The sequence below is a fragment of the Haliotis cracherodii genome, unplaced genomic scaffold (assembly GCF_022045235.1).
Source record: "Haliotis cracherodii isolate W230 unplaced genomic scaffold, xgHalCrac1.p SCAF_17, whole genome shotgun sequence".
In the NCBI taxonomy this organism is placed as follows: domain Eukaryota; kingdom Metazoa; phylum Mollusca; class Gastropoda; order Lepetellida; family Haliotidae; genus Haliotis; species Haliotis cracherodii.
Window position 1 is genome coordinate 8337991 of NW_027266272.1, and position 25142 is coordinate 8363132.

Below are 25142 nucleotides of genomic sequence, written 5' to 3' on the forward strand. Positions count from 1 at the left end.
AGGTTTTGGATGCACTAATGCCCTTAAAATGTCTCACCCCTAATGCTTGTTATAATTTTGGACAACCCTCCCCATGTCCATGAACATCTTTCATGAACCCCCTGAAAAGACAAAATGCTTTATTATTTTATACTAAAGTTTACCCGACCTTCCCCACCCCATAATAAATTACCAGTACCTAACTTCAGATGTTTTACTATAGTACCATATATACCCATCTACGAAAGAAATCTGAGGATTCCTCAATAGAAGTTCGCATCAGGTGAAGATTCAGCTTCATATCTTTACCGCCTTGAATCAGAACTTCCAATTTGTACAAACCCAGGGAACATATATCTATTAAGGTGCTCTTGTTTGGGGGTAGATTCCATGGCACATAGGAAAGATAGGGCCTATACAGTATCTACAATTATATAATATCACGGGCCTAGTTATCTACACTCATCTTCCGGAGGTAAGGCAGTTAACTGACTATAAAAGTCCAGTTTCCACCCTTGCAGAACTAGGCTGGGATTTTGGAGTTATATTTTGGCTGGACTAAGGATTCTGTGCATAGTCCAATCAAAATCGCGTACGAAATCGAAGTCAACAGATATTTTCCAAATATTTTCATGTTTTTAATCAAGGTGCTCACATGATTTGATGCAATTCGCGAAGAAAGACCCTTTTTTTGACAATAGAGATTTTGATTATCGATGAGATCGTCTTGACTGGAAGCCGCCATTTTGTTTGAATAAATGTGAGTGATGTGAGAGGCGGAATCTGATTGGTCAATATGAGGGATGTAGACGGGACATAACTCGTAATTGCCACTGGTGGCTCTACGATCACGCACAGAAATTCGTGCCTTGTAATGTGGACGAATATAGTCAGTAAACTCCCTTAACTGGGAACTATGATTTACATTCAGAACAGGTCAAGTTGGGTTTTTTCAAGATACAGAAATAATATATTTTTGTTGTTGTTGTTTAACCCACTCAGCAATATTACAGCTGTATGACGTCAGTCTGTAAATAATCGAGTCTGAACCGGACAATCCAGTGATGGACATCATGAGCATCGATCCACACAATTGGAATCCGATGACATGGATCAACCAAGTCAGCAAGCCTGACCATCCGATCCTGTTAGTCGCCTCTTACGACAACCATAGTCGCCTTTTATGACAAGAATGGGTTGCTGAAGACCTATTTTATCCCTGGATCTACACAGGTGCAGAAATCATACGAGCTGGTCTGAAAGTTTACTCGGACCGGTAACTAAGAAGCCAGGGCTCTGATTGGCTGATAAAAAGGTTCACTGACACAAAACTTTCTACTGAGGTTGGACCTGAGGTGTCCTCAGATCTTCATGCATACAGGTATAACATCGGAGTTAACTATCTCATCTTAATGAGACTGGGGATCACTGGTCCAGCTAACATACATGTGGTCAGGCAATGATTTGAAATATGAAAATATTGCAAGAACAACAAGGAGTTTCACATTTGTAAGTTTGATATTTATTTACACAATAATTTATTTCAATTATACATTAATCATTCATTAACATATCTTAAACATGCGAGACAAGTCCTCCAAAGAATTCAAACTGAGCGATATATTGATAAGGCACAGGTTGAACTCAAGCCAAGACAGGCATTGACAGCACAACTACCAACTTCCTTGGAAGACTTGCCAAGTTACGGCTAGAGAGGGGCACATTTGTCACATCAAATTTTTAGTTTCATGAATGTATACCTGAGACAAATGTATAGTTTTCACAACCTCTAACATGCACACAATCCCGTTCAGCTCAACATGGGGATAATGTATCCACCCTGCTCTGCTCCTCATAATCAAGGGCAACTGTAACACAAAAACATTTATCTTTTAACTGACCTGGACACGGCACAAACAGCAGAAACTCATTTTAGACTTTTTTTCTTTCATTTGTTTGTTTGTTTGTTGTTTAACGCCGCTCTCAGCAATATTACAGCTATATGTAAATAATAAAGTCTGGACCAGACAATCCAGTGATTGACATCATGAGCATCTACCCACGCAATTGGGATACAATGACCTGCATCAACCAAGTCAGCGATCCCATTAGCCCCCTCTTTGCCTTTTACAGCAAGAATGGGTTGCTGAAGACCTATTCTACCCCGGATCTTCATGGGTCTCCTTTTTGTTTTCTCGGATAGACGACCATTTCCACATGCAAATCTTCCATTTCTATAGAGTATCTACCCTGTATACAAAGTAACAGTACTGTGTTCAATAATTCAATTCAACATGAATAATATACGATGAACAAATTTTCACTGAAGTCACAAACAGTTCTAAAAGTTATTGAGGTTTAGGTGAGTGACTAGATGGCAGTAACCCCCCAATACTTGTCATCTTCATGTTTGTTTAACACCACAAGACAATATTTCAGCTATATGATGGCAGCCTGTACATAATCGAGTCTGGACCAGACAATCCATTGATTGATACTTTGAAGAACGATCCACGCTATCAACCAAGTCACCAATCCTGACCATCGATCCATTTGGTCAGTTCTCACGACCAGCATAGGCTGGGGGTGATGTTCATGTCAATGCTGGGCTCCTGGATAAATCAAGTTTTCAGTTTTATCCCAGCAGCCTGTAAGTAATCAAGTTTGGTCCTGGCAGACCAGTGGATGATATCATGAGCAATGCTCCATGCCATCAGGATCCAGCAAAAAAAGGTCAGCCATTGTGACCATCTGATCTCCACATAGTGATTAACTTACGTTCATGTCTGAAGCCAGATTCTAGTAAAACAAATTTCAGCCGGATTGGTTGATAACAGTCCTGTTCACAATCTAGTTGTGTGTAGTCAAAAGATTTTGTCAGTTGACCATTTAATTTTGGGTCTGAAAATTATTGTGACCAATTTTAATTTTAAGTACGGATATTCAACCTCTGTATTATGGTTGGAACTGTGTTTGAATGTAGATTCTAAGACCTTTAACATGGTTAATAAGTAACATGAGTGAGAAGGTAGAATCCATATTGAAAGATGGCTAAAAACAGAAATTGATCTTCCATACCATCTTGTCATAAGTCACAGATGCAACTTCCAAACCAGCGGTAGAAACTAACATTTTTAGTCCGTTAGTCCTTACAATGATAACAAATAGCAAAACACTTGAAAATGTCATATTTATACAAGTCCTTATGATATCTTAATTATGAGGCAGTTTGGCAAGGACTACAGGACTAGTGCCAATTTCTAATCCTGCAAACACCATTCAAGGATCTAACAGTACCTGATACATAAATACAATTACATATTCTGTGAACTTCAAGACCAAACACTGACTTCACAACCATAGAACTTTTTAGTTCACTAGTCCTATCAATGATAACATATTGCAAAATCCTTAATCATGGCAAACGTCTACTTTTCCTTATGATACTTTAACTATTGGGCAGTGTGGCAAGGATTACAGGACTTGTGCCAATTTCTAACACTGCTTCATCACCAGGATGTTCCACCAGATCACACTGGACCCACATGTCAACACACTGCCGTCTAGAAGTTCCGATATGATCACAGACACACATGACAATATCACGATGATCAGGCACACACTTATGATGTCCTCAGCTTGTATCTGATGACGGGGTTCTTGGGTGTGTGGATCATTGTGGAGAAGTCCACCTCAGGGAAGTAGCCATCCACGAGGTCAAGTTCATATTTGCGTAAAACGGTGGATAGGATTGTCTTGATCTGGACATAGGCGAAGGATTCTCCGATACATCGGTGCCGGCCGGCACCGAAGGGAATATAGGCAAACTTCTCACTGTTAGCCACATCTGGGTCCAGGAATCTGTCAACAAGGCATTAGTCCATTAATACCTAGAGTAGGATGAGTGATTTTTCTAGGATTCCAAACTATGTGTCCTTGGCAGACAAATTTGAAAAAATCCTAAATTCCGGGCCAGATATCGTTTCTCACATTCTGCTTAGTCAATAATGACAAAAAAGGGGCGTGTCTTCTGACATGGAGGTCACTGAGGTCATGTTGGGCAAGAAGACACTGCCAGGTCATCATTCATTACCAGTGAGGACTTCCTTCGTGAGAGCAATGTGCGATAATGTAATGCAGGATAAGTTAAAAATATAATCATTTTGTTTAAAATTGGGATTTTTTAAAAGTTCATATTTTCCAAATTCAGATGTATTTTAACATTGAATCTAATAAAATAATGCGACACCCAGAATTGAAGCCTTTCCTCTATACTTTGGTCTGTAATCAATGAAAAGTCACCTCACAAAACCATAACATTAGGTACAAACATAACAGCATCATTTGGGAATGTGCAATCCAATTTGGGATTTTTTTCTGACATGTGCTGCAGACTCATGGCTGAATATCAGCCTTAAATCAGGCGCAGATAAATCCTTGTCCTTTGTATGAGGTCAAATGATTGAGTGTGGTTTTATGCCCCTGTAACATTAATTATTAATGGTTAACGGCACCACAACTATATACCCATATATTTTGTGCACACAACGTGACAAGCGAACGACTCGACTAATCATGCTAATGGCTGCATAAACAGGGTTTATCTCCTAAACCTTTGTTGGTATGTCCAGGTGAGCAGTAACATATATATGATAATGTTAATAGGAAATTATTTGGGTACAATATTCAGCAAACGTCAAGATATGAACAAACCCTCCCGACGTACCTATCTGGGTCATAGACGGCAAAGTCTGTCCAGGTATCGGGGAGCTTGTGGTTGGTCGTCGGGGAGACACAGATCTGGTGGCCCGGTGGTATTGTATAACCAAGGATGTTCTGAAACAATTAAGAATATCAGAAACAGGTTCAAGCAAGCCTTCACCTTACAGTATTCCCAATTATTGCACAAATATACAACACATTTCACTGATATATAGATTCAGAGACACAAAGAAGAGGTGAGGTGAAATGGGGTTTTACGTCATGTTCAAGATTATTGCACTTACATAGCGACATGCATGCACACATGGACCAATGCTGATTATATAGTGCTAGTCCACTGAGATAACATCCCACAGTTTAACATGAGTACTCCGTTCAGACACGGTATACTGACAGAGCAGACAAGTTTGTTTTAGCCCCATACAGCTGAGCACCAGGCAGGGTAACAATTAGTAAAATGTTTTAAAGTCTTTTAGTATGACGTTGCTGGGGATTGAACCCCCGACCTTTCGCTCTCCGGGCAGATGCTCTACCACTAGACCACAGAGGCGGATGAACCTTGGTTTATATATTTGCAGTCCTCGGGACCTTTTGGAGGTCCCAGGTGTTAATGAAAGAATGTGTCAAACCTTAACATGCTTAAGCATACGATAGATGAGAATTTCTTGTTTAAATCGAAACATAGTGATTCCGTATGCTGAGTGAAGGAAATTTGACATGGATTGTCCGAACACTGATTGCATTTTTCATCAAAATTGAAATACCACATAAATCTTAAGTATGTGTCAGTCTAATTAGTTTCAATCATCTAAAGCACCCACACAGAAGATGACATTGCCATAATAACCCAATACACTTTTAATGCTGGCTTGCATATTTGGTGTTCAATGGGGCTCGCAGTGGTTATTATTTGTGTCCATTGTTTTTAATAAGCACACAGGATGTAATGTCTTGCATCCCGCAAACACTTACTCACATATGTGAAAATGATGAAAACAAGTTCAAGCAAACCTTGCATGAAACATTAACATAAATGAAACATTATCCAACATGACAAATCTTTCAGATTTCTGTACATATGTATATATATATATATATATATATATATATATATATATATATGTGATATATACACAGGCCTCAAAGTTGCTACTAATTTGGTCACCATAGTGATTGAAATTGCCGCTTGCCGACCAATATTTTTAAATCAGTAGCCACTTGGCTACTAAGTAATATTAGGGCACCAGCTGATTTGTTTAACTGCATAGTACAGAAATACAATGCATTAATAAACACTGATCGACTGAAGTAAAATTACATTTTAAGAAATCTAAAAATTAACATTGGAATATGTAAGATAAAATTTACTCAAAAATATTGTCAAGTATTTACAACAACGTAAATAACAAAAAAGCTTGTAGGAATCGATGTTGCTGCACTAAGGGAGATTACGTATACTTTAACAGTATTGTGTATTACTGACTATGATCTCGAAGTTTGGCTCCTTAATTTTTCACCTGACTTCTTGAATTTTACTAGAAGCCAATAGCTCCTTAGGATAAAAAATAAACTTTGAGGCCTGATATATGTATTTTTGTGTACGGTCTCTAAAGCTTTGTGTAACCCAGTACAAAATAATAAAATAGAACAACATTTATATTTCAATCTAGTCCAATTTGGCTAACAGATAACTGGATAAATTCTTACTGATTATCATATCTATTTTTGGATCATGGATCTTAACCCAAAATATAACAAGAGTGAGTGTGTTTGGTTTTTCGCCACTTTTAGCAATATTCCAGCAATATCACGGCGGGGGACACCAGAAATGGGCTTCACACATTGTGCCCATGTCAGGAATTGAACCCAGGTCTTCGTCATGATGAACAAACTCTTTAACCACAAGCCCCTCAATATATATAAACAAGACAAAGTTTATTCTCTGGAAACAAGCATGACAGACCCCCAAACAGAGCCTGTTTCTCTATTCCCTGCAAATGGTGATGTGGGAGGGGGATAATCAGTATCGACTCGTTCCAACCTGTGGTGACTTGCACATCCTCATCATGGTCATAATGGGTGGTCGGAGTCGGAGCGTTTCCTTCAGACATCGGTCCATCAGCTGCAGGTCCTTCGTGTCTTCGTAAGTCAGGGGAGGTAAATCATCACCACACACCTTCTTCTGCTCCTCATAAACTCGATTCTGAAAGACCAAACCTTATCAGGTGAACCATCATACATAATACATATTTTTTATTACAAATATTTGATATTCACAATTCGGGAACACAAATGGGTAATAATCTCTTTATCATATAATTCTATTCTTAACATAATCGATGTTAAAGACATAATATCATTCAATGCAGTAATGATTTAAAACGCCAAAATTCAAATTGGAACTTTTTACTGACATTTACTGCAGACTTGGGGCCTAACATGGACCGCTAGATACATCCCTGAGTAGGCTTTCCCACAGCCCCCGAAATGATCGTGAGACTGCTGTTGGTTGGTTGGTTCGTTTGTTGTTTAACGCCGCACTCAGCAATATTCCAGCTATATGACGGCAGTCTGTAAATAATAGAGTCTGTACCAGACAATCCAATGATTGATATCATGAGCATAGATCCACGCAATTGGGATCGATGACATGCATCAACCAAGTCTGCGAGCCTGACCACCCGATCCCGTTAGTCGCCTTTTACGACAAGCATAGTCACCTTTTACGGCAAGCATGGGTTGCTGAAGACCTATTCTACCCCGGAATCTTCACGGGTCTCATGAGCCTACTGCCTTAGATATGACATCCAATACAGACACTCTCCTCCTTACCTGCAGTTGTTTGTCTTTAGCAAGGAAGAAGCTGAGCCAGGCAGTGGTGGTGGAGGACGTGTGCTGCCCGGCCAGAAGAAGCCCAATGCACATCCCAGCAACCTCGTCATCCGTCGGATAGCTGCCGTCTCTACACACAGACAACGGTCCAACTAGTCATACATTGTACATAGGCACTGTTCACAGACCGATTGGTAACGCATTGATACCAACCCAAAACAACTCAGTCACTGACACTTATTTTCTAATATTCTATTCTATTCAGTTTTAACATAAGTAAGAGACCAAGAATGATAATTTGCAACACTAATCGAAAGTACTTTATGATTCAGTCTTCTGAAGGGACATACAAATACTTTCAGAACATAACACTCAATATCAGGGGTTGTATAATTGAGAGCTTTATAGGACAGTCCGACTCAAAAATACCACAATACTTCCACAAGAAAGTGTGATGGCAAATGATCATGATGTAACTATCATCGTGGAGTTTGGCAAGGTTGACGGAATGCCCGTTTATAATTTCAAAATAAGTTGCTGATTTGCTTATCGAATACGCAGGATTACTTCACAATATTTTGATGATACGCACAAGTTTTATTTTTGTAGCATATCTGTAATGTTCGTATTTCATATGCTTGGATTATATTTTACTGCGTTTTTCTGCATTTCTGAAGCGTATTTCAGGCAGATACGCAGCTTATCTGGAGCTCTGCCTGATGTTGCCTTACTTGTATGGGGAGTCAATGAGAGTCTGCAGCATGTCGTCGTGCGTCTCTTCGGACTGGCGCCGAGCCTGGATCACCTTGTAGAACATCTTCTTCACCTCCATGTGTGCTCGGTCCCGTTTCCTAAAAGCAGAACTTACAATCAACGACATCTTTCTTCAACAACTGGAACATTAGGAACAATTTAACAAGCATGGCAGGGTGACTTTGTCCTACGTGAAACCAAACTCACATGAGAGTGTAGCCCCCTGTACAAGGGTATAAAGTTTCAACATATTCCTCATGTAAAATGCACAACACATTATTTAATACTTAGGAACCAGTCTACATAAGATAGGATTCATCACAGTTGGTGACTTATTCGTTATCAGCATGGGCAAAAGGGCACAAGTCTGTACCTGAAACTGGGGAATGGTAACCATCCAGGGAGAAGCCAGGCGAGATGTGAGAACCCTCCGTCCAGGTCCCAGTACAGCTGGGCCACCTTCTCATCCAGGATAGACCGGATCTCCTCACCTGGAACAGTCATCATCATCATCATCATCATCATCATCACCACATCCACCTTCATCACCATCATGACAAGCCAAAGTGCCCCATGAAGATCCGGGGTAAATATGTCTACAGCAACCCAAGCTTGCAGTAAAAGGCGATTATGCTTGTGACAATATTTTTCAGAGTGTTTTTTCCCCAATTTTTTTATTTAATTTTTACGCGGAAGATGATTTTTTCCGAGGACTACTGTATTAAAAAACGCGATTTTCCGCGTTTCCGCGTTTCCGCGGAGATTTCACACCCCTGCTTGTCGTAAGAAGCGACTAAGGAGATCGAGTGGTCAGGCTCGCTGACTTGGTTGATGCATGTCATCGATCCCAATTGCGTGGATCGATGCTCATGCCTGGTCAATTCCATGCAAAAATGACGAAAATTAAGAATCGGGACTGTGTCATATCGTTTTTGTTTTGTTTGTTTGTTGTGTAACGCCGCACTCAGCAATATTCTAGCCATTTGACGGCGGTCTCTAAATAATCAAGTCTGGACCAGACAATCCAGTGATGACAACATGAGCATTGATCCACCCAATTGGGATAAGATGACATACATTAACAAAGTCAGCGTGCCTGACCACCTGATCCCGTATGTCGCCTCTTACGACAAGCATGGGTTGCTGAAGACCTATTCTACCCCGGATATTCACGGCCTGTGTCATATCTTGACTACAGTGTTCAGATAATTATCACTATGTGACACCCCCAACAATTAAACACCAGGAACAATATTTTCATAAATCATAAGCTGATAATCATCATTATACAACACACTATCAGCCAGGTCACACAGAAAAATAACCACTAGGTTCTGTAACGATTCACTGATACCTACAACACCATCGATACTAAGGTACAGATGATACTTCAATCACTAGTTGATGAGATCGTGATGTGCTATAAATAGAACAGGAACTGATAAGGGCAACCTCCTGTAATGGCAGAAGTACCATAGTGCAACATGTAAGCATGGGGAACACAAGGACGTGGTGGTAGAGGACGCGCCCAGTAACTATTACATTTAATAACCATCCCTTCATTTTAAACTGTTTTGTTTATGTGTTTTTCAACTTTTTGAGTTAAGGTTTTTGAGATAATAAATAAATGTATGAAGCAAGAGGTTTTAGAGATGTATTTCAGCGATTTCATCATTTCTTACTAATTGTCACCGCGTATCACGATACCAGTGGTATCATCAGTCCGTATCAAGATACGCATCGTATCGCAAGATACCAGGCAAAACTCAGCGCTAATAACCACCTGATCCTCTTTTGTAGACCTTACAAGCATGGAGACCTGGGGATGGGAGACTTTGATGCAACCTGATCAGTGTCATGTCTCAGACTCTCAGTGATATACAACACTTACCATGGAGGCACCTGCTTGCAGTCAATATGATCAACTCGGACAGAGCCATGAAAAAATCTGCAAAATTAATAGTCAGCATGGTAAACATGGTTCATCATTAGGTCTTATTTTCCTAATTTCAGAGATATTTTAACACTGACTTTTAACATTGCATTCAGCATTAATGTTAAACGAAGCATAACAGCCACCTCCTCTTTTTTGGTTTTGTTTCTTGTTTAACGCCGCATTCAGCAATATTACAGCTATATGACAGCGGACCGTAAACAATCAAGTCTGGACGAGACAATCCAGTGATTGACATCATGAGCATCTATCCACGCAATCAGGATACAAAGACATGCATCAACTAAGTCAGCAAGCCTGACCATCTGATCCCATTAGTCGCCTTTTACGACATGCTTAGTTGCCTTTTACAGCAAGCATGGGTTGCAGAAGACATATTCTACACTGAAACTTCATGGGTCAGGTCTTAACTGAAACAGCATGGATTGGAAAGTGCTTAATTCCAATTAAAAAGTTTTACTGACATTTACTGCAGCCTTGGGGACCAATATCGGCCCGTGACTGCCACCAGTGTCTAAACAGACATTACAAGAATCTTTGTATATTTTTGTGAATGAGAGAATTTGATCGAACTTGAAAAATGTTTACAACTCACTTCCTGTTATCCAGATGAATTTATGTTTGTTTGATCAGTCTGATGGGATTGTTTTACTGAATATTTTTTCGGTCACTGCTTTAAAAGTGAGTGAGTGAGTATGTTTTAACTCCGCTTTTAACAGTATTCTAGTAATGTGGAAGGAAAGCTCGAAGTGATGCCGGTTTCAGATGGTTACCACTTTAGTGAAATCACAAGCATGGAATTGGTGCTGACAAACCTAGAAACATAAGCAGGGCGAACCAGGGTTTGATCCCACAATCATTGGTTAGGTTTCCGGAGTGCCCAAAGGACGCAACTCTGCATTGAACATTACTGCATTGCTGACGACTGGGCCACCCGTGACCCCCACTGCTTCAAAACAAATCTTTACAATGGAATTAGGAACTTAACGTTTTCTTTTTGCCATACATTTTTTTAAGAAAAGCAATATTTTCCCCTTTTTGTAAGCCGGAGGCCAGAGCTCCAGATAAGCTTTTGGTGTTGTGGGTATTTTACCCATGCATTTTAAAATCACTGCGTATCAGCTATTCTATCTGGGTATTCAAATTTCTGTTACCCACTAGTTTTTACACATGTGGGTATTTAAGTTAAATATTTAAAAACACTATTCATTTAGTCCCTGCAAACTGGTGTTGTGTGGGTTCGAGAGCTTTATAGGACTCAAAAATACCACGATACTTCCACAAGAAAGTGTAATGGCAAATGATCATGATGTAACTGTCATCGTGGAGTTTGGCAAGGTTGACGGAATGCCCGTTTATAATTTCAAAATAAGTTGCTGTTTTGCCAATCGAATACGCAGGGTTACTTCACAATATTTTGAATATACGCACAAGTTTTATTTTTTTAGCGTATCTGTAATGTCCGTTGCGTATTTGATACGTTTGGATATTATTTTACTGCGTATTTCTGCACTTCTGATGCGTTTTTTACGCAGATACGCAGCTTATCTGGATCTCTGTGAGGCAAAGCATTTTTTCCAATATTTTCTATAATCCAAGCAATCCCCTCCTCGCCATGGTACACAATCAAAACTTACCACGCTCGCCCTTGTCTCCCCATCTCTCAAAATACTTGATCGTCTCTTCTTCAATCATGGGAATGTGTTCCCTAAACCTTGCAATATTCAGTCCAGTCTTAAACATTTTCTTCTGTTCCAGAAACCTCTGACAACAGAAAGTATTGATAAACATTCATACAGGCATACAAAGAACTGATGAGCTGATAGATAGCATTGAATCGGGTGGTCAGAGTCGAACTTAACTGATTGCATGTCATCATGTCTGACAGTGCCAGGTATTGCTCAAAATTTAATCTCAATCACTGGTTAGCTGGTCCAGACTTGAATATTTACCATATTTACAGGGTCAAATTTTGTAGATCGAAGTGAACAGCAATTTCTGATAAAATAAATAATATCTGAAGAACTTACAGCATTAGAACAATCATAGGCAACACCTTTCCCAAACACTGGCGTTGTCAGTCGACTGTAAACTTCCTCGGCATTGAGGTTTTCATTGCGGCTGTTGAAGAACAGGGCTGACGACTCGGAGCCGATGAGGTATGTGAAGGTCTTTCCCACCATGGTGAAGCTAAACACAGGCCCGTACTGAAACATCACATCAACAACCATTACTCCTGCTATTATAACATTTGACAACATAACTCCATAACAACCACAATTAATCGATGATAGATCCTGCAGCTTTTTGTGTTTGTCTAACTCTCCACTCAGCAATATTCCAGCTATACGACGATTCTGGACCAGACAATCCAGTGATTGATATTGTGAGCAACAACCCATGCCATGAACCATGTCACCAAGTCTGACCACCTGATCCATTTGGTTGCCTTTGATGGTCAGCATATATTGCTGAGGACCAATTCTAACCAAGAATACCCACTGTAACAAACCCTTTTGGGGATTCTGAGTCAGAATTGGTCCCCAGCACTGTATGCGTTTAATAGGAGCCAGCTTAAATGGGGGTCAGGCTGGCAGACTCAATCATGTGACTTGGCTGACCGAGTTTCATCTCGCCCTGATGACGTGGATCATTGCTCAAGCTTTCAGTCACACATTTGTCTGATCAAGACCTGATCATTACAGGCTGCTGTGCTAAAGCTGGAATATTGCGGACTGCAGACTTATGCAACATTCACTCATCCATAAGAGATTCCCCTTGGCATATTGTCCAACATAATTGGGCAAACAAGAGACAAAACTTGTCTGCTGTCATTAATCGTGTCAATGGCTTGTGAGGTTTGTTTTTCAATCTGAGATGCTCTTTTAGATTTTCACTCAAATATCAAGTTAAAACATATTAAAGGATGGAAGTGAGTTTTTTAAAATATTTTTAGGGGCCGCTAGAAATAGGCTTCAAACTTTGTACCTCGTGAGGAATTGAATCTGCCAAAGCGCAGAGAAATGGGTAGAGGAATCTATGACCACATAACTTACTTGTTTGTAGGCTGCTACAAGAAACTCTATAGGACTTTGTCCGAAGCTGATGGCTTGACCCAGGAATGGTATTACTGAAGGTATATGTGGTGGTAGGTTCTCCTGAAACCATAACATGCAGGAATGTTATCAGACTATGACAAGGTACAATTCAATCATGTCACATCATGTATTGTACATTTTCATGGTAATCTTAAAAAATCTGATGAAGCAAGGTATTAATTTATCATCCATATTGATAAATTTGTATTGATACAGTATCGGCATGAATGATGACATTTGTCAATATATGATATAGTTTACAGTAAAAGATGTCACATGTGCTCATACCAATCTATATTTTGAAAAGGTTTACATTCACCTATTAAGATATACTTGCTGGGACTGTCTATTTGCACTGTCTTCCTTTAGATGTGTGAAACGTGAACTCTGAAGCCTACGACACGAATGATACATCGTCAGAATGGGGACACTGCTTGCTTACTAAAACTATCACAGATGACAGTGATAGGCCCCTACTATTGAGATCGAAAGCGACGACTTGATTTTTTTCAAATGCTCTACATTACCTGTTTCTTTTCGATTAAAGCTCTCATTGCCATCACAGCACTCAGTACGACCGTGGTTGTCACCAGAGCGGTCGTCGCCGCGTTGAGTTCCATCATGTGTTCTATGACACTGCCAACCATCGATACTGTGTCCTCGGTCGCCATCGTTGTAATATTTCAGTTGTCTTGAGGCTGTCTGCCTCTATGTATTGACAGATAGTCGGATGAGATGTCACATCAACAGAAAGGTTCTTTACCCAGCATGTTTGGAACAGGCGAGTGCCTGACAACACCGGACCCGGATACGCTTCCGACAAAGTAGTCCCCTATTGATGGATGTGTTCATTTCAAACTCGACATCAAACTTTATATTAGATATTTCACAATATAGAAATAACATTGTTTTCTCTGATATAAATGATATTTGAGTACATGTCTGTTCAATGATCACATTTTTGTTTCGTAACTTTTAGAACTCCACTTTCTAGAATTACTACGCTTCTAGCAGACGATCCGTAAACACTGACAACTATTTTGATTGGTCAATAGTTCTCTCCTCATTTCGGATTGAAACTATCACCAGAGTTTGTTATCAGATCAGCTGATTTCTCATAGGCTCCACGAAGCACGTAGACTTCGCAATAAGTTGACTTCATATTTTAAAATATTGAGATTCTGATCATGTTAAACAATAACCTCCATTATTAATCACAAAACGTTATGTCATAGCCTATATAATACTGTGTTTGTACACGGTCAATATACCGACATATCAATGTTGTACCACGAATGATCAACTATAATTTAGGCCCGTGTTTAGACCTACGCTAATAGCGTCTGGAAATATATGAATTCGATAGAAACAAACAAGTCCATTTAAAGCAATACTTGATTCATTTAGAGCCATATATAGCGTCATGTAGTGAGGGCTGAGCGGAAGGGATAATGTCAATACTGGTTCAGGGACTGTAGCCTGTACGTGTTATATATGCAGTGGATAATAAAATGTACATGTAATCTCCTTTATAATATCTAGTTCATTTTCTATATAATATCGCGCAGGACTTCGCGTCAAAGATAGTGATTAGGTCATTGGGTTAGTGTGCATGCAGGTCGTTCTGGCGTGACCCGTAATGAGATGTCTTCAAATCTTTGTTTTGCCGAAATGAGAACTAAGATTTTAATGAGACTGATTATTCCCTCTGCAACAAAAGTTCCAGATACTCTTCCGCCTCGCAATAGATATTAATGGCCGGTTCCTTGTGACATACTGATCTATATGCCTACCTCAAATTTACTGTGATTTGTTTAACCGCCAAAAATGGGGTTGTGTGTGTTTACACAAATGTGAAATATACACGAATGGAAAAATATATATTTGTCACATTCAATGATACCTGCATTTATCATTTACTTGATAGGTTTCTAAAAAAGGCTTTCCCCTAACATCGGGATCCACATCCAGAGCTTTCCACGGCATCAGGATCAACATCCAGAGCCTTCCCCGGCATCAGATTCCACTAGAGCTTTCCCTTGCCATCAGGTTCCACATCCAGAGCTTACCCCGGCATCAGGTTCCACACCCTGAGCTTTCCTTCGCCATCAGGATCCACATCCAGAGCTTCCCCCTGCCATCAGGATCCACATCCAGAGCTTTCCCCTGCCACCAGGATCGACATCACGAGCTTTCCCTGGCATCAGGTTTCACACCCAGAACTTTCCTTCGCCATCAGGATCCACACCCAGAGCTTTCCTCGCCATCAGGATCCACATCCAGAGCTTTCCCCGGCATCAGGTTTCACACCCAGAGCTTTCCTTTGCCATCAGGATCCACACCCAGAGCTTTCCCCGGCATCAGGATCCACACCCAGAGCTTTCCCCGGCATCAGGTTTCACACCAAGAGCTTTCCTTTGCCATCAGGATCCACATCCTGAGCTTTCCCCAGCATCAGGTTTCACACCCAGAGCTTTCCTTTGCCATCAGGATCCACATGAAGAGCTTTCCCCGGCATCAGGATCCACACCCAGAGCTTTCCCCGGCATCAGGATCCACACCCAGAGCTTTCCCCGGCATCAGGTTTCACACCCAGAGCTTTCCTTTGCCATCAGGATCCACATCAAGAGCTTTCCCCGGCATCAGGATCCACATCCACAGCTTTCTCCTGCCTTCAGGATCCACATCCAGATCGAGCTTTCCCCTGCATCAGCATCGAAATCCAGAGCTTTCCCTGGCATCAGGTTTCACACCAAGAGCTTTCCTTTGCCATCAGGATCCACATCCAGAGCTTTCCCTGGCATCAGGATCCACATCAAGAGCTTTCCCTGGCATCAGGATCCACATCCACAGCTTTCTCCTGCCTTCAAGATCCATATCCAGATCGAGCTTTCCCCGGCATCAGGATCCACATCCACAGCTTTCCCCGGCATCTGGTTTCACACCCAGAGCTTTCCCTTGCCATCAGGATCCGCATCCAGAGCTTTCCCTCGCCATCAGGATCCACATCCAGAGCTGCTTTCCTTTGCCTCCAGGATCCACATCAAGAGCTTCCTCCTGCCATCAGGATCCACATCCAGAGCTTACCCCGGCATCAGGTTCCACACCCTGAGCTTTCCTTTGCCATCAGGATTGACATCCAGAGCTTTCCCCGGCATCAGGTTTCACACCCCGAGCTTTCCTTTGCCATCAGGATCCACATCCAGAGCTTTCCCCGGCATCAGGTTCCACACCCCGAGCTTTCCTTTGCCATCAGGATCGACATCCAGAGCTTTCCCCGTCATCAGGTTTCACACCCCGAGCTTTCCTTTGCCATCAGGATCGACATCCAGAGCTTTCCCCGGCATCAGGTTTCACACCCCGAGCTTTCCTTTGCCATCAGGATCCACATCCAGAGCTTTCCCTGGCATCAGGATCCACATCAAGAGCTTTCCCTGGCATCAGGATCCACATCCACAGCTTTCTCCTGCCTTGAGGATCCACATCCAGATCGAGCTTTCCCCGGCATCAGGATCCACATCCACAGCTTTCCCCGGCATCAGGTTTCACACCCAGAGCTTTCCCTTGCCATCAGGATCCGCATCCAGAGCTTTCCCTCGCCATCAGGATCCACATCCAGAGCTGCTTTCCTTTGCCTCCAGGATCCACATCAAGAGCTTCCTCCTGCCATCAAGATCCACATCCAGAGCTTACCCCGGCATCAGGTTCCACACCCTGAGCTTTCCTTTGCCATCAGGATTGACATCCAGAGCTTTCCCCGGCATCAGGTTTCACACCCCGAGCTTTCCTTTGCCATCAGGATCCACATCCAGAGCTTTCCCCGGCATCAGGTTCCACACCCCGAGCTTTCCTTTGCCATCAGGATCGACATCCAGATCTTTCCCTTGCCACCAGGATCCACATCCAGATCTTTCCCCGGCTTAAGGATCCAGAACCAGAGCTTTCCCTTGCCACCAGGATCCACATCCAGATCTTTCCCCGGCTTAAGGATCCACAGCCAGAGCTTTCCCCTGCCATGTCAGTCGGCTGTGCGGTTCTACAGTTGTCACAGGGGTCACAATCGTTATTAAAATTAACACGCCATGTTACATACTCGTAGCTGTTAAACAAACAAGTAATGACGATCGATTTCACCCTCAGCTCATGCAATCCCTTATGTTTTCCTGTCAGTTTATTATCCATTACATACGATAACTCGTGCCACATAAGTTATTATGTAAAACATATTCGATCAAAAGATAAGGAAAGTCTTTGAAACGCAGCATCTGGGTTAGTGAGGAGACACGTACATCATCCACCAACGACATTGTCATTTGTTTCGGTATAAATTACACATTGGCGTAGCCGAGGGATAATCAGGACCACTAGCTGCTACGTACATCACAACACGTGTTGCTGATACAGAGAGGAGTCTTCTACAGATGCAGGATATTGGAAATATCCACCCTCCTGCCTAAGGGCATTTTCGATTATCCATTGTAACATATAAGTAGGTATGTTCCCTGATCTGATTGGTTAAAATGTGTTGTCGAATGAGCATAACATCACTGAATTTTTTGGGTCTCATCACCGTGTATGTAAACATTAATTAATGGAACTATTTTTGAAATCATCAATATGGAGGAACAGATGGACTTCCACATCAGAGATTTTGATGAAATATTGAGTGAATGGGGCGACGAGACATTTTCTGAGAGACATATCTCAATTCTATTCCATCAATACCCTGGACGCATTCGCCTATATCGCTACCGTTTGGAAGTGACGTCACCTACGCAACCTTTTAGCGAAAGCATCCATATTCATGCCCTAAAACACATTCCGGCGTAATTCGTGCATATTCATGGACCAATCCCCCCTTCGGCGAAAATCAGTGCAAATTTATATTCATAAACCATGGTTATGCAGGAATTTCGCTGAAGGGTCCCGTGCGTCTCCAACCCAGCACATAGACTAATCTCTCTCTCAAGAGCTGGAAATAAACAACCAATCAAAATGCCTCTTCTGAGTTCGACATAGATCTACATTCAAAAGGCGACTAGGCTTGTCGTAAGAGGCGACTAACGGGATCGTGTAGTCAGGCTCGCTGACTTGGTTGATGCATGTCATCGTATCCCAATTGCGTGGATCGATGCTCATGATCACTGGATTGGACCAGACTCGATTATTTACATATTCAACATATATATTGATATATTCAACAGAGACCTATGGTCATCATAGATAGCAAAAGCATTATTATAGACATTAAAAATGGAGACTGATTTTTTTTATCCTTCAAATGAATATGGACTTCATTCCCTTGTAATTGGGATGGTGGAACCTTATTTCACTAAACGACAGTGAGTGAGTGAGTTTAGCACTACCACCTGTAAAACCAAACTGACGATCTTTACGTAGGCAGACATAACCTTCCCAACGGAATTGCTGGTTAGGAGTTAAGAATGTCTCCTGAAGACAAAACATCTGGCTTTGGGTCAAGACTGTTAATACAAACTTTAAATCCTGGACCGATAGCACTTAGTGATCTAGCATCAAGAGAGCCATAAGAAGGATGGATTAAGACTTCCATTGTTGACCCTTAACCATGCTCGTCAGATCATCAGGGGACAATCTTAACCCCAAGAGGGACTGGGCAGCTAACGCTATCGTCTGGAGACCATCAGACTTGAATGCACGAGTAGTGACAAGATTAGCAACTATACAAATAACAAAGTTGAGAAAATCAACAGGAGAGACATTGTTAAATAGAGGTTTGCAAGATGATTCAGGCATGATGTCAACAACAGGATCAGTCTGACATTCAACTTCCAAAGTTTCAGTCTCAGTACTAGCAGTCACCATGAATGGAGAAGACACAACATCTGAAATTGTAACAACCTGAGACAGTGGTTTAGCTGCAGCAGGTGGTTTAGGGACTGCTGGAACCTGAGCGACATCTAAATCTCCACGCACCTGTCGAACAGCCTGAGAATAAGACAACTTACCCTCCACTCGGACTTTCTGAATCTGGACAGCTTCCTGGTATTTAATGCAACCTTTGTATGCCGCAGAGTGTGCACCACCACAGTTCTTACATTTAAGTGAACTTTCATTGCATTCCTCGTATTTGAGCTTCCCTCCACATTTAGCGCACACATGATGAGTGCTCCTACACTTAGCAGAGACATGCCCAAAGGACTGACACTTGAAGCATCGCAGAGCAGGAGGAACATACATCCGGATTGGAAATCTCTGGAAGAAAATGACAACATGATCTGGTAAAGACTGGCCAGTAAATGTAAGAAAAACAGATTTGGAGGGAACTTTATCAGGCCCACGAGTCAGACGCACAGCAGAGCACATTAGAGGTAACACAGGTTTCAACTCGTCCTCAATTTCATTCATCAATACCATAGATGACTCCACGTGTTCTCATTAAGGATTCACGCTCATGAGGGGTGACAAAATGTTCATCAAGTTCTGTGACTTGCAAAAGTGTTTTGGCAGCCTCCACGGTTTTTGCATTGACACTAACATCTCCCCTGGCCATCCGCTTAAAACTGACTATTTCTGTAGTGACCTTAGCCAAGGCTCTAGCCAAAGCACGCTGTGTCATAAGTTGACAGAGGGTCTTTGAACCATCATCATATTCTACATCGGCTTTGAAGATAACAGTGGTTGATTTGACCCGCGCTGGCTCATCAAAGACAAAAGTAAGATCAGACCTTGCAGTAGGAGGAACAGTATTTGGTTGCTTGGCAACACAGGCTTTTTTAGAAGTACCATCTGGAATACGACCGATTCGCTTCCTCCCTGAAGCCACCACTTTAAATCCTCCCTCACATTCCATTCTGTTGTCATCCATTGCCGAGGACAATCCCCAACAACTGACTGTAACAATCAGCAAACACCAAATAGAAATTAAAAGGTTGAATGCACTCCAACACAAGAGAAATCAAAAGCCAAAAGAACCAAAGATGAAATACCATAAACAGTCAAGTGTGTTGTATAACACTAGACAAGTTGCTGAGAAGCAAAAGACGTCCGAACTCGACGGCAGTCAAAACCGAACTCCGATAACTTGGTGAGATCGAGACTGTATTCTGGAAATCATAGTAAGTATATGGCACCCTAACGCAACATTGTGACAGTCATGAAGCGCGTGACCTCGAACAGCACGTGCAAGGGGTGATATGCATGATTTACCATTGTCACCCAGACTCGGTTATGAGCAGATGCAAATTGTTTGCTTGGAACCAAACGCTCAAAGACACTTTATTTAACACATTTAATCATTCAGGAAGCAACAGCATTGACGTTTGCAACGTGCTGAACATGTACGTGCTATAGGCATGTTGCAGGTGGGCACACGTCAGAATATTGTTGCCCAAACCCTGCATGTTTCTCGATCTGTCATTAGCAGATTATGGGCCCGAGACTAACAGGCACGTAACGTCGATGATCGACGCCGCTCTGGACGCCCAAGGGCAACGACTCCTGCCAACTGAGCAATGTTGTGTTAGGGAGTGAGAGAGTTTACCTGGATCAAACCTCCGGCACATCAATCAAAACAAAGTAACATCTTGTACAGATCTCCCTACACTCATGACTTGCCATGGGCCGGTCGTCCACGTATGACGTAACGTCAACAAGACAACATATTCGGTTGGTGCATCTAAGGAATCGATACGAAACTGCCACATTAACAGCTCGAACAATTCCTGGGTTGAGTGAGTTAAAGTTTAAAGTTTAGGTGTAACATCACATCGGCAATATTTCAGCCTTATCGTGACGATCCTGGGTTGAGTGAGTTAAAGTTTAAAGTTTAGGTGTAACATCACATCGGCAATATTTCAGCCATATCGTGACGATCCTGGGTTGAGTGAGTTAAAGTTTAAAGTTTAGGTGTAACATCACATCGGCAATATTTCAGCCATATCGTGACGATCCTGGGTTGAGTGAGTTAAAGTTTAAAGTTTAGGTGTAACATCACACCGGCAATATTTCAGCCATATCGTGACGAACCTGGGTTGAGTGAGTTAAAGTTTAAAGTTTAGGTGTAACATCACACCGGCAATATTTCAGCCATATCGTGACGATCCTGGGTTGAGTGAGTTAAAGTTTAAAGTTTAGGTGTAACATCACACCGGCAATATTTCAGCCATATCGTGACGATCCTGGGTTGAGTGAGTTAAAGTTTAAAGTTTAGGTGTAACATCACATCGGCAATATTTCAGCCATATCGTGACGATCCTGGGTTGAGTGAGTTAAAGTTTAAAGTTTAGGTGTAACATCACATCGGCAATATTTCAGCCATATCGTGACGATCCTGGGTTGAGTGAGTTAAAGTTTAAAGTTTAGGTGTAACATCACATCGGCAATATTTCAGCCATATCGTGACGATCCTGGGTTGAGTGAGTTAAAGTTTAAAGTTTAGGTGTAACATCACATCGGCAATATTTCAGCCATATCGTGACGATCCTGGGTTGAGTGAGTTAAAGTTTAAAGTTTAGGTGTAACATCACATCGGCAATATTTCAGTCATATCGTGACGATCCTGGGTTGAGTGAGTTAAAGTTTAAAGTTTAGGTGTAACATCACATCGGCAATATTTCAGCCATATCATGACGATCCTGGGTTGAGTGAGTTAAAGTTTAAAGTTTAGGTGTAACATCACATCGGCAATATTTCAGCCATATCGTGACGATCCTGGGTTGAGTGAGTTAAAGTTTAAAGTTTAGGTGTAACATCACATCGGCAATATTTCAGCCATATCGTGACGATCCTGGGTTGAGTGAGTTAAAGTTTAAAGTTTAGGTGTAACATCACATCGGCAATATTTCAGCCATATCGTGACGATCCTGGGTTGAGTGAGTTAAAGTTTAAAGTTTAGGTGTAACATCACATCGGCAATATTTCAGCCATATCGTGACGATCCTGGGTTGAGTGAGTTAAAGTTTAAAGTTTAGGTGTAACATCACATCGGCAATATTTCAGCCATATCGTGACGATCCTGGGTTGAGTGAGTTAAAGTTTAAAGTTTAGGTGTAACATCACATCGGCAATATTTCAGCCATATCGTGACGATCCTGGGTTGAGTGAGTTAAAGTTTAAAGTTTAGGTGTAACATCACATCGGCAATATTTCAGCCATATCGTGACGATCCTGGGTTGAGTGAGTTAAAGTTTAAAGTTTAGGTGTAACATCACATCGGCAATATTTCAGCCATATCGTGACGATCCTGGGTTGAGTGAGTTAAAGTTTAAAGTTTAGGTGTAACATCACATCGGCAATATTTCAGCCATATCGTGACGATCCTGGGTTGAGTGAGTTAAAGTTTAAAGTTTAGGTGTAACATCACATCGGCAATATTTCAGCCATATCGTGACGATCCTGGGTTGAGACCAGTTAGTGACAGAACGATACGCAACAGGTTGAGGGGGCACAACATCTGGCGTCCAAATATACGCCTAATTTTGCTTTCACATTACCGTCACCGTCAGACATGCCTAGCTTGGTGAAGACAGTATCGCCGGTTCAAAAGACATGGCTGGGACACAGATGAGGCCAGGTTCATCTGGATTGCTCTGGTTGACGTGCAAGGGGACACATGCCTCCAGGAGAGAACGTATTAGCGACGCTTACGTTCCTCAACGTCGTCAGTTTTGGGGTGGAATTGTAATGGTATAGGGTGGCATCACACCTCTTGGGCAAACACAACACATCATTGTTAATGACAATGTGAATCGCGAACGCTACCGTGACGATATCATTCGAGAGCATGTCCTACCCTTTGTGCAATTATAAGGACGTAACGTCACGTTGCAGCAGGGTGATGCCCGCCCACATGTTGCACGTGTTGTAACAGACCTTTTGAGTCAGCATCGCATTGGTATACTGCTCGGAACGACGACTTCGACGAAACAAGAAACAGCCGGTGACGCTAGCTCAGTTGGAACAATCTTTGGTTGACATTTGGAATATTACCCCCAGGCTGTTTTCATTCATCTGGTGTCATCAATGCACCACCCACTGCCTCGCCTGTATCAACGCAAATGGTGGTCACATCCGATATTGCCATTGTTAAGGGAGTTGTTACACCATCCCTCTTTAAGGGTGTGTCACTCTGTCACCTGTTACAAGGTATGGGTTTTGTCAATAAATTTGTTACAATGAAACATTGATCTGACGAAGGACCAAATTGTATGTTGTTAGTTTAAATAATATAACATTTACACCACTTTATATGAAGAACAATTACTTTTTTCCTCTAGTATATTTAGAAATCCAAATATCTATACATCCCTGTCTGTTCTGTATTGTTTAACGCCACATTCAGCAATATACCAGCTGTTGTAAATAATCGGGTTTCGACCAGACAATCCAGTTTTTGACATCAAGAGCATCGATCAAGGATGCAATTGTGATACGATGGCCCGAGGCAAGTGAGTTAACTGACTATAAAAGTCTAGTTACTACCCTTGCAGAACTAGGCTAGTATTAAGGAGTTACATTTGGGCTTGACTAACGAGTCTGGGCATAGTCCAATCAAAATCGCGAACCGAAATCGAAATCCGGATCGTAAACTGTCGTGCAGATTTCGGTTGATGGCAGGATTTGCAAAGCATGTTCACCGCCAACTCGTTGTCAGCAGATATTTTCCAAATGTTTTCATGTTTTTAATCAAGGTGCTCACGTGACGTAAGACCCGTTTTATCACAATATAGATCCAATCTTATTAAAATCAGATCTTAGTTCACGCTACCGCTAAGCTTTGTTTAGCGACAGCGAGAACTAAGACCTGATTTTAATGAGATTGAATATAGATCTTGATTGGCGATCAGATCGAACTGACCGGGTGCTACCATTTTGTGTGAAGCAAACGCAAGTGATACGAGAGGTGGAATCTGATCGGTCCATAGGAGAGGCTTAGAAGGGACATAACCGGTAATAGCCACTGGTGGCGCTACGATCGAGCCCAGTAATTCCACCCTAGTTCGGCAAGGGTGGAAACTGGACTTATAAAGTCATTTAACTCTCTTGCCTCGGGAAGATGTACGATGGCAGGCTACAACCAAGTCAGCGAGCCTTGCGCCTCTTGCGACAAGCACAGTCGCCTCACCATCCGATCCTGTTATCCGCCCCGAACCACAAGTGCCGGTTGCTAAAGACCAATTCTAACCCGGATCTTCACGGGGCTTTGGGCACGGTGGATATAACATTTTCTCATATAGGTCCTGTCATGTATACACAGGAGCAGTGTGTATCGACTCACGCTCACGCTCTCCGTGAATGGTTGCATTAATGAAAGAAACAAAATATAAGTTTAAAACTGTCCATTCAAAGAAAAAAACATTTGCTATTCTGCAGTTAATATATACAGGTAATTCACTGAATAGTAATGTCTGCTGAAAATCACCTTTGTAGGGTCAGGATGACACTAAGTCAGTGAGTGTGTGGATTGGGTTTAACGCCGCTTTTAACAGTAGTCCAGTGTTGTATCACCACGGTGTGCCAGCTGTGTGTGTGTTTGTGTGTGTGTGGATTGGGTTTAACGCCGCTTTTAACAGTAGTCCAGTGTTGCATCACCACGGTGTGCCAGCTAAGTGTGTGTGTGTGTGTGTGTGTGTGTGTGTGTGTGTGTGTGGTGGGCACGGACATGGTGCGTACAAATATAGAAACATATCAGGACGAATATGGGATTCGAACCCGGTCCGGGCAACTCTGATTTGCATGACTGGGCCAACCGTACCCAGTCATAAGTGGGGTTGGTTTAACACCACTGTGTACGGTATTTCAGCTCCATCCTGGGCGTGTCATCT

General features: G+C 41.9%; 1 protein-coding gene across 1 annotated transcript; it reads right to left on the reverse strand.

The window, feature by feature from the left end:
* Positions 1-1554: 1554 nt before the first annotated feature.
* On the reverse strand, positions 1555-14124 carry LOC139464320 (lanosterol 14-alpha demethylase-like). Its single transcript, XM_071245839.1, has 11 exons — positions 13866-14124; positions 13297-13398; positions 12271-12447; positions 11878-12004; positions 10178-10234; positions 8660-8777; positions 8265-8384; positions 7534-7663; positions 6743-6904; positions 4706-4815; positions 1555-3840 (listed from the first exon to the last, which is right to left on the reverse strand). The coding sequence occupies exons 1-11, from the start codon at positions 14007-14009 to the stop codon at positions 3603-3605; spliced, it is 1485 nt and encodes a 494-aa protein (XP_071101940.1). The 5' UTR covers positions 14010-14124; the 3' UTR covers positions 1555-3602.
* Positions 14125-25142: the final 11018 nt, after the last annotated feature.

Excerpts from the sequence above, each read along its gene's own strand:
- LOC139464320 (XM_071245839.1), bottom strand. The coding sequence starts at position 14,009 with ATGGCGACCGAGGACACAGTATCGATGGTTGGCAGTGTCATAGAACAC. Across the intron at positions 12,005-12,270 it reads CCTATGATTGTTCTAATGCT|AGGTTTCTGGAACAGAAGAA; the intron begins GTAAGTTCTTCA and ends TTCTGTTGTCAG. Across the intron at positions 3,841-4,705 it reads GCCGTCTATGACCCAGATAG|ATTCCTGGACCCAGATGTGG; the intron begins GTACGTCGGGAG and ends CCTTGTTGACAG.